Consider the following 11,245-nt stretch of genomic DNA (forward strand, 5'->3'; position numbering starts at 1 on the left):
TATATGTGTGTGTGTGTGGGTGTGTGTGTGTTTATAAATGTTTATATATGTGTATATATGAATATGTGTATATATGAATATATATATATATTTATATATATGTATATATAAATATACATATGTATGTATGTGTGTGTGTGTGTTTTTTCACAAATGTTTATATTTAGTTAAATCAATGCATATGTGTATGTGTATTCATATATAAATATATATATATATATATATATACATGTATATATATAAATATATGAATAAATAACTATATATTTCTTTACATGTATATGTGTGTGTTTATTTATATTATTAATCTATATATCTGCTGGTATAGTATTTTTATGTTCGTATTCATATATATATCTACTCTTATATATATGTATATATAATATATATATATACTATTATTATTATTATTATTATATTGGTATGTTATTATATTATTATATTATGATATCATTTACATCCATATATCTATAATGGAATGTATGTGTGTGTATATATATTATGTTTATATATATATATAATATATATAGCGCGTGATAGAATTAAATGTTAATGTACAATCATGTGTGAGTAGAGCCGTATTTTAGTTTTTGATTGTACATTTATATATTCGCATTCGGCTATATCTTGGTTTTATTCGAACACTGCGATGATTTATATGCTTGCATAGCTCTGCTGTGTTATTTGTTTTTGTACTCGTTATCAATTGTCTAAATACACTTAAATAGTCAATGTACCTATATATATTTGGCTATTGCGAAAGTACATGTATCTGTTTGTACATAGTAAATCATTGAAGCTCAGTCCCGGATTTCGTTCTTTCTATACATATGCATATAAGTATATTTGTAGTCATATATATTTCAAAATTAATTGGTTGCTTCATACATACATCATTGAAGTACATTTGTGCACGAAAGTACGAATATTCTATTTTTCACCTACATTCACATAAATTCTAAACTCCCGTCACCTCCAGGATCCCTACTTTATGCGGAATCATCTCGGTTCCTACGAGTGCAAGCTATGTCTAACCCTACACAATAACGAAGGCAGTTACCTTGCTCATACACAAGGTAAGAAGCATCAGTATAACCTTGCTGGTCGTGCTGCGAAGGAAGCTAAAGATACTGTCGTCGGCCCCTCAATGAATCAGGAGAAGGTGTGTATGTAATACATCTGTGTTCGTGCATATGTGTACATGCCTGTGTATTTGTACATGTTTATATATCTGTTATACATAAGTGTATATATCTTAGTGTGCCGATGTTTACTTGCGAAAGGTCTCATTAATAATGCTATGTGAGCTGCGAAGGAAGCCTAAGGCACTTTAATCAAGAGAAGGCATGTACGTGTGTTTAATGCATACGTGTATATATCGGTGTGTTAATGCATATGTACATATACCGTTGTGTTTAATTGTACTTGCAAATGAGCATAAGACATTGCCATCGGCCTCGCAATCAATCAGGAGAAGATGCATATGTGTGTTTATGCACGCGTCTACATATCTTTGCGTGCAAGTACAGACCTGCTGCGCACGTGAGTTTTATGTGATTTCCACAATACATATGCGAGGTATTGTCTGCTCGCTCGAGGGTTTGTGTATGTGGCGTGTGTGGATATGTGTTAGTCTTGCGGCTCGTTCATATGATCCGCCAGTACACTTACATGTCACGTCAGCACAGTTTCACAGCTTGGTTTGAATTTATATTGCAACATGGCCGGGTGTGGGAACGTGGGTTGCTGGAAGAGTATATGTTCATACATCAATCAACAGTAGAACACGCCCGAATGCGAGAGTAGATACACCCATGCATGAACACAAACTGGCTATCGCATTTTTTATTTATTTTTCAGGTAACCGTGAAGAATTTCGTAAAGATTGGGCGACCGGGTTATAAAGTAACTAAGCAGAAGGACGCCGCAACCAATCAGCACTCGTTATTGTTCCAGATTGACTATCCGGAAATCGCCGATGATGTGAAACCGAGACATAGGCTCATGTCTGCGTACGAACAGAATGTGGAGGCACCGGATAAGGTAACAAAACCCAATCACACGCGCAAGCTTTAGCTTTTAAGTTATGTCGAAATCGGAAATCTCGCTCAGATGTACATAGCATTCCGCCGTATGAACCTGTTGTGTGCACATCTTTATATATGTGAGCCATGAATGAGCTATTTCACGTATATCACACCTGGGAGCATCAGCATTCATCGTAATTAGGGTTGAATCTCCATGTGTTGATGAGGTTATGCTGTTTGCCTATTGCTTCCTGTTGACGCAATTGATATATATTACGATGGGAACGGTGTTTATTGGCTTCTCGATACATTTGTGAACTAGTTTTACGTCTAAGTTCTTCGCTGAAATTGGCGAGACGCAAGAACACTTTATTATTCACTCGCAACTCCTTCTATTGCCTACCATTGCCAGAATTGGCAATACGTCTTGGTCGCCGCCGAGCCATACGAAACCATTGCCTTCAAAATTCCTTTCAGGGAAATCGACAAAAGCCCCTGTAAGTATTTACATCGCAAGCACCACAATTGACTTGTAAGTGTACCAGCTCCCATATATGAGATTGGCTGTGCTTGTGCAAGATACTATAACAAGTTCTCCGCCAAACACGAACCGAAGATTTCGGGACTGTACAATTAGTGTATAGCCCCTTATGCACACAGAAGGGCAGATGCGGTTCGATGCAACACAACAATCGATCCACATCGACATGAATATACCTTTTCGTTTATATATGGAAGCATACATATATATACAGCACACAAAGAATTGATCAAAACATAGGGCAACACATTTCAGCATACTATTGACCGGTATACATAAGCACAATATCGTAACCATTGTCTTTATTGTCTCTAACTTATTTTTTTAGATTCAATTATATGTTCTTCAGCCATGGTTGTACTCGTCATTCTTACTGTTATCGAATTTTCTCTCCATTTGCAGCATTTTTCACCATGTATGACGAACACACCAAGCAATTCTTCTTGCAATTGCCGTTCAAGTTATCCGCTCAGCAACAACAACAGAACCAGCAGCAGCAACAAAACCAGGTAGAAGTAAAGAGTGTATATACATATAAATACATACACGCTTGAAAAAGGGTATCTATGCATGTGTATATGTACTATGTTTATATTTTTAGTATCTGCATATATGTCGATTCTCTCGTTTTCACAGCTTTAGTGGTATATAAATCCTATTGTACATCTTATCTACAAGTATTGCCGTTATTTTGAGCAATAGATAGATTGGTTGGTTGTATCGTTCTCTGGCTTAATATTATATATACTCGCTACAAAAAGCTGTATTCTTACTGGTATACGAAGCGAACTGGACGTGAGAAAGTAGGGCTATGCATGTACCTAGAATGGTATATATATGTAATCATGGTATTTATTTATCTCAATCACACAAGTTCGCTCGATTCACCGATCCTGGAGTGTTTTCATGTATTACACCTAGTTTGGTCTTCCTGTACATGTGCCTAGATTCACGATACATCTGTATAGTACGAGTATATATATATATATATATATCTGTCTATCTATGATCTATGTATATATATATGTATGTATGTATATGTATATACATACATACGTATGTATAGCATACATATACATGTATTTACGTGTGTAAGTATTTACGTAAGTTTGTGTGTTTTTGTTTTTGTATATCAATATTATATGTGTGTGTGTGTGTATGTGCGTGTGTGTTTCTGTCTTTATGCATCTATATATCTATGTATATATATATATACATATTTATTTTTATTTATTTATATATATATATATTTTATATATATATGCATAAGTGTATATAAGAAAGTACGGAAATCAATATTGGGCATATATGGACTTGTGAGCCTGTACATGGGTTGCTCGAATTTCATCATTTCGCGATCATCCGTTAATCTATGTGTCGCGTTTTTATTTTGCAACATAGGTGCGTATGTAAACAGATACAACTCAGGATGAAAAATGCATGTTTTAGTCATGATGTACCGACGTGAGTGTACGGTCAATGTTTTTGTACCTACGAAATATTAATATATCTACTGTTTCCGTTCAGGTTCCCGTGATGAATAGGCCAGCACAGAATCCCTTAAATCCGTACGCTTGATTGGAGTATATAAATGAAGATCGATATTTACAATAATGCCTTTGGCTTCCATTTTAGAGGTGTACTTTAGCATCTTAGACCAGGACCCTTCACATATTCAGTATCCTAACCTTAATAGATTCTTAATTTTATAGTTCTCAGCAGGATGTGATGTAGTCTTTTTATGAATTGGCACAAGGTTCGCGCCAAGTGATATATAATAGGAATCAGAAATGTTTATAGCTGTAGTATACATGTTTGTAGATTCCAAACGAAAAAATTCGCACACATGAACATTTTGAACATAAACTTGTATAAATAGGTATATAATACGAATTCCATTGATTTTTTCGTATCATAATTAATAAATATATATATATTTATATATATAGATATCGGATGCGTGTACACATATGTGTGTGTGTGTGTGTATGTGTGTACACGTACACTTACACGTGTGTGTGTGTGTGTACACGTACACTTACACGTGTGTGCGTGTGTGTACATGTGAATGTGTGTACACGGGTATACATACGTGTAGTTTCTACACGTGTCTGCATATAATATATATATATATGTATGTATATATAATATGTGTATATAAAACGTGTATATACGTTTTTATGTATGTATAAGTATATATATATTTATATATATTTATATATGTATATGTATGTATATAGATATATATATATATATATATATAGGTCAATTACAATGTCGAACTCTTCATTGCATATTGACCTTTAAATGCCCAGAGACACGTAACATAGTGGTTTTGACTTTTTCCACTAGGTTTTCTATCACAAAACGGCCCAAACGCACTTTCACCCCAACTCTCAAACACACAAAGTCCTCGTATCTGTCCACTAGAATATTAGCAATTGAGAGTCTATCTTAGACACGACTACGAGTCCAGAGGCTCTGCCAGATAGGTGGTAACCTTGACTCTATGTGGAGGGTTAACTATAGTGGCAAATCCAGAATGTTTCATAGCGTATAGACTTTGAAATGGTTAGACACAACTTTGTACTTTTTCTACAAGAAGCTTATTTGTTTTTCAAACACACTTACTCACCACTCACCCACCCACGCGTATCTAACACACACACAATTTCCTCGCATTTGTTCACTACTAGAATATTAATAAATTAAGTCTATATGAGGCGTGAATAAGAGCCCAGAGACTCTCCCAGATAGGTCACAGTCTTGACTCTGCTTTTTGTATCAACTACAGTGGCAAATCCGGAACCTATCATTGCGTACTGACCTTAAAAAAATGTCTAGATACACATTGTACACATTTGCTTTGACTTTTTTCCGAATAAGTATTCGTTTTCAAGTACACACACAGTTGACACACACCCTCTCACACAGACTCACAGTCACACTGTCAAGTGTCACACCATCCAGGCACCCACCAACACGCATCCACCTCAACAGCCAACACTGTATAGACTCCTTCCGCCTAGATTTTGAAATATGTATTTATAAAAGGGGCCAAAAGGGCCAGGCCAAGGATCTGTAATTTTTTTTTATGTATTTCCTAGTAACTGTTACGGAATAGCCAATCAGATGACGCTTGTTACCCCTGTCCTGTAATATTATTGTTACCCTCTGTCCTGTAATATTATGGTCTGACTCTGCGACTCTGTGGTACATTTTGTAATTTCGGACAGACAATAATTTGGCAGTGATTGTATATTTTATCTTATATTGTTGTGTAAAAGAATATTGTTTTCCATACACATGTTTAAATCGAATACTACAAAGCCCATGCAAGATATATATAAATTCAACCGTATATAATAAAGAAATATCCTACAATTCAGACCATACGTTTAACAGTATACTTCAACTAGCACAACAATCAACATGATCAGTATGATTCAGACCAATGTGGCCCTCGTAGCTATTTTCTTTCTCCTGTTTGCACTTAGACGAACTCGTAAAACCATCATGAACCCCATAGACTACATCTTATTAACAGTCGGCGGTAACGTGAGACGTCGAACAAACAGCTATACCATTAACGACATCTGTAAAGACGACAACAGTATCATTGATATTCCAGATAAAATTCAACCTGATAGCATGGTAACGGTTGACTTGTTAACAAATGATGAGACTATCGTTGACATGTCCAGTACCTGTTGCCAATCTACAGATACTATGGACAACAACCTCGTAATGGATCATCAGAAAAAAATTGTAGATGACAGATCACCAGAGTTAAAGAAAATTCACGTTCAGAACTACACCACCAGTTTGTTTGCTGGATTTGCGGAAGATTATGAAACCGATTCCGGATCTGACTCTGGCGGTGAAAATCACTGTGTGGATGACAGCTCATCCGAGTTGAAAAGAGTTCACGTTCAGAGCTACACCAGTCTTTTTGCGGGATATGCGTCGGACTATGAAACCGATTCCGGATCTCATTCTGGCGGCGAAAACCACTGTGTGGATGACAGCTCATTAAAGTTGAAAAGAGTTCACGTTCAGAGCTACACCAGTCTTTTTGCGGGATATGCGTCCGACTATGAAACCGATTCCGAATATGATTCTGGCAGAGAAAGAAGCTCTGAAAGTGATTGCTTTTCTGATGATGTCGACGCGGACGATTCTGGAAGTGATCTCGGATATTACGGTACCAACAACGTTTCGGATAGGTCGGAAAACACGGATAGCATAGTTATCGACAAAAATACTATTCGTGAGGAATCTATCAACATGGTTGTTGATGCCAAAAATGATTTGGACCACGACGATAACCAGGTTTTCACGTTAGGAGTGTCGTCTGATTCGGCTGCTATACGAGACGAATGGAACAAAAGAGAGTCAAAAGGGACTTTGATTGCTCATGTAGGCGATGAGATATCGTTCAAGACTTTCCTTCCACTTGCCGAAGAAAACGAGCAGTTGACTGAAGAAGACGCTGCTATCCAGTATCAAAAGGTTTATTGTACGTAGTAAATGGGTTTTAGGGGGTATTTATGTTTTTAGGTCTCTTGGATAGTGTATGACCTAGGGTTTAGGGTTCAGCGTCTGCATTTAGGGTTTAGGATTCCGGTTTATGGTTTCCAGGTTTTAGCGTTCAGGGTTTTGTTTTGTTTTTAAAAAAGAAATATTTATAAATATCGTTTGAATTCAGTGTTTCCAAAGAGATAGTGTATATAATATTGGTATTTTAGCATTTTCAAAGGTATTTCAAAAAAAAAACTTTTGTTCATTTTTCAAAAGGCTATGAACTTTTTTATATATAAATAATCGTACAAACCGTTTTCTGTGCCAGAACAATGAATATATTTGGAGATTTGTATGTATATCTAAGCGACATACATAGCACATACGACATGTTTCAGATGACACGTCGCGACGGTCGTATACATCAAAGCTGAAAAGGATTATCATTTTTTCTTCTTTTCTATTTCCTAGTAACTGTTACGTCATAGCCAATCAGATGCCTCTGATTACCCCTGTCCTATAATTTTATGGCCTGTAGTACATTTTGCGATTTGGACAGACAATACCTTGGCAGTGATAGTATATCTTATCTTATATTGTTGTGAAAAAGAATATTGTTTTCCATACACACGTTCAAATCGAATACTACAACGCCCATGCAAGATATACATAAATTCAACCGTATATAATAAGAGATATCCTGCAATTCACACCATACGTTAACAGTATACTGGACAACCAGCACAACAATCAACTTAACAAACATGATCAGTATGATTCAGATCAATGTGGCCCTCGTGACTATTTTCTTTCTCTTGCTTGCATTTAGACGAACTCGCAAAACCGTCATGAATTCTATAGACTACATTTTATTAACAATCAGGGGAAACGTGGACATCGAACAGACAGCTGTATCATGAACGACATCCGTAAAGAAAACAACTGTCATTGATATTCCAGACGAAAATCAATCTGATAGTATGACAACGGATGACTTGTTGATAAATGATGAGACTATCGTTGATATGTCCGGCACCTGTTACCAAGCCGATGCTGTTGTCTTCTTTACGGATGTCATTTATCAACAAGTCAACCGTTGTCATGCTATCAGGTTGACTTTTATCTGGAATATCAATGATACTGTTATCTTCTTTACGGATGTCGTTAATGATATAGCTGTTTATTTGACGTCCCACATTTCCCGTGACTGTTGATAAAATATAGTCTATGGGATTTATGATTCTTTTACGAGTTCGTCTCAATGCAAACCGAAGAAAGAAAATAGCCACGAGGGCCATATTAGTCCTCATCATACTGATCATGTTTGTTAAGTTGATGTGCTAGTTATCAAGGGCTGGATTTGCCAACGATTATGAAAACGATTCCGGATCTGATTCTGGCGATGAAAACCACTGTGAGGATGACAGCTCATCAGAGATTAAAAGAGTTCACGTTCAGAGAGCTACACCAGTCTTTTTGCTGGATATGTGTCCGACTATGAAACCGATTCCGGATCTGATTCTGGCGGACAAAACCACTGTGTGGATGACAGCTCATCAGAGATTAAAAGAGTTCAACTGGTGTAGCTCTGAAAGTGAACTTTTTTTAAACTCTGATGAGCTGTCATCCACACAGTGGTTTTCACCGCCAGAATTAGATACGGGATCGGTTTCATAATCGTCGGCATAGTCAGCAAAAAACTGGTACATATACACACACACACACACATATATATATATATATATATATATATATATATATATTATATATATACACATATATATATATATATATATATACAACATACATACATACAATAATATATATATATATATATATATATATACACATATACATATACATATATACATACATGTATATATATATACATATATACATATTTACATTCATACATATACTACACAAACACACACATATATATATATATTGCTTAGTGCGTCTGGCGCAAGGCTAACTGCACCCATCTACCAGTCTAGACATAGCACTTCTGCCAAACCCTAACTCAATTTCTGGGCCATTAGACCCAATATCGAGTTTCGGATCACGACCAACCACCGTCGTTCCCGTGTCACTCGTATTTGAGATTTTGGAGCTGCAGAGATCAAGTTGAGAGTAGTTAGAAGTGAAAAAGTGCGTACACCTTTTAAGTGTGTAGCTGTAAATATACACATATACCGGAACATTCATATGCAAGAAAACTGTCTATATATGTAAAATGGCTTCATATGAAAGGAAGCTGCGTATTTGTGTCATTGCTTCATATGCAACGAGGTTGTCCATAAGTGTAGATACTTTCAAAGATACACTAAAACGAAACAGCACTCCTGGCTCGTATTTGATATCCGGTGAGGTCGGATTAAAATGCATTGGCACGTTTTCGACACAACAAAACCCGATGAACCACTTTAAAAAGTACGACACACATGATACGCGGGCAATCTTAAGCCGCGGTCTGTATATCTGAAATTACCCATGTGCGTCCCAAAAGACCCTTCAGACATACAACCCATCACGATGTTAAGCACGACTCTGGTTATTGGGTGGGTGCACACACTGGAACGTATCGTCAGGTGTACAGCGGTGACTTTGAACTCCACCCGATCTGATAACCAAATTATTAAATACAACTGTTGCACCATCGTCATATCGCTATACCTTGATCCTTTTGTCCCGTCTGACCGGCGGAATATCCAATGGCGATACCATACGTACCCTGACTTGCGTTAAATCATGTACGGGAGATCCATATCCTAATACATGGTACCTTGCAGGACACGACAAAGGCTGCCGGGGCGCAAGAATGTGATCCAAAGCAAAGTTACAGTCTACCGCCCTGGTGAAACAAATGACAACTAAATCGCAATATACATTACGACAATTCTACGCGGCGTAGAAGGCCCCCGCGTGTTTGCATAAGCGTATACATTTTGTCGTTACTTCGCTGAAATCACACGAAAGGACACAGGACACTTCGCAAGACACTCTTGAGGTAGTATGTGAAATACAAGGTGCGATGCAAACGTCTGATACATTCACCTGTCTTCGTACTCTGATGCAATAGGTACGAATCGACCACAATACGTATCGCGTCACACTGTTAACTATTCTTTATTTAAAGTAAATAAAACCCCTGTTAGCAGTGAAGTGTCCCGACGCAGAATCGACCTGGCGATTTGTATGGACCCCACAGCAAACTCAGTATATACTCATTAATGTATGTATAAATATAGAAATATATAAATGTACATACATATAAACTGGTACGTGTATAATGGAAGTACTATATATATATATATATATATCAATTATATAAAAATCTCATGACATACACGGTGGCCTGGGTGAAGACCGTAAGGAACAGCTGCTTGGTGTCGCCTATGAAACACAACCTCTTGGGCTGGAACTGGAATCCAATACATGTGTCAGCTTCAGTAGTCTGTGATGCTTCATCCACTATCAGTACGTCAACGGCTCGCATTTTCTTCACCACTTTTATAGAAGGAAGAATAAGTACGGTATGCATAAATTATTAAGGTATATATATATGTATGTATGTATGTATGTATGTATGTATGGATGGATGTATATATATATATGTATGTATGTATTTATGGATGGATGGATGTATATATATATACGTATGTATGTATGTATGTATATGTATATATATATGTATGTATGTATGTATATATATATATATATCTTAATTAGTATTTGGTAGTTGAACGTTTAAACATAAACTATAATAAAGGCAAGGTTGGCTAGTACTGGACCGCCGTGTACGTCTCTGGTTCGATGGTATAATATGTCTCGTGCATTTGATCACATACAACGTTCGCGTTCTATGTAAAACTGAGAAAACCATATAATAAAATAACCTCGACAGTATACTGAGAATGGGTAGAAACTGCTATACAATAGAAAAGGTAACAGTAATATGCATGAGAAGGCTTTTGTCTGGTTTTGATTATCTAAGAGTACTTGACATCGCTTACGTACTACAAATGAATTCATATAGACATAGACGATGCACTTTAGTACGCACACCAAACACTTGAGGTAGCACAATATGTACTTACACACACGTACGCAAATAACAAATAGTAATATAAGTAATATATATATATGCATATAT

General features: G+C 36.5%; 2 protein-coding genes across 2 annotated transcripts; both read left to right on the forward strand.

Annotated features, from left to right (window-relative positions):
* Positions 1 to 977: 977 nt before the first annotated feature.
* On the forward strand, positions 978 to 4,191 carry SARC_05209 (hypothetical protein). The gene is made up of 5 exons (XM_014300936.1): positions 978 to 1,162; positions 1,861 to 2,043; positions 2,440 to 2,524; positions 2,971 to 3,077; positions 4,096 to 4,191. The coding sequence occupies exons 1-5, from the start codon at positions 992 to 994 to the stop codon at positions 4,144 to 4,146; spliced, it is 597 nt and encodes a 198-aa protein (XP_014156411.1). The 5' UTR covers positions 978 to 991; the 3' UTR covers positions 4,147 to 4,191.
* Positions 4,192 to 5,840: 1,649 nt separating this feature from the next.
* Positions 5,841 to 7,278, forward strand: SARC_05210 (hypothetical protein). The gene has a single exon (XM_014300937.1). It carries the CDS (start codon positions 6,001 to 6,003, stop codon positions 7,093 to 7,095), a length of 1,095 nt encoding a protein of 364 aa, XP_014156412.1. The 5' UTR covers positions 5,841 to 6,000; the 3' UTR covers positions 7,096 to 7,278.
* Positions 7,279 to 11,245: the final 3,967 nt, after the last annotated feature.

The sequence above is a fragment of the Sphaeroforma arctica genome (genome assembly GCF_001186125.1).
Source record: "Sphaeroforma arctica JP610 unplaced genomic scaffold supercont1.324, whole genome shotgun sequence".
NCBI lineage: Eukaryota > Ichthyosporea > Ichthyophonida > Sphaeroforma > Sphaeroforma arctica.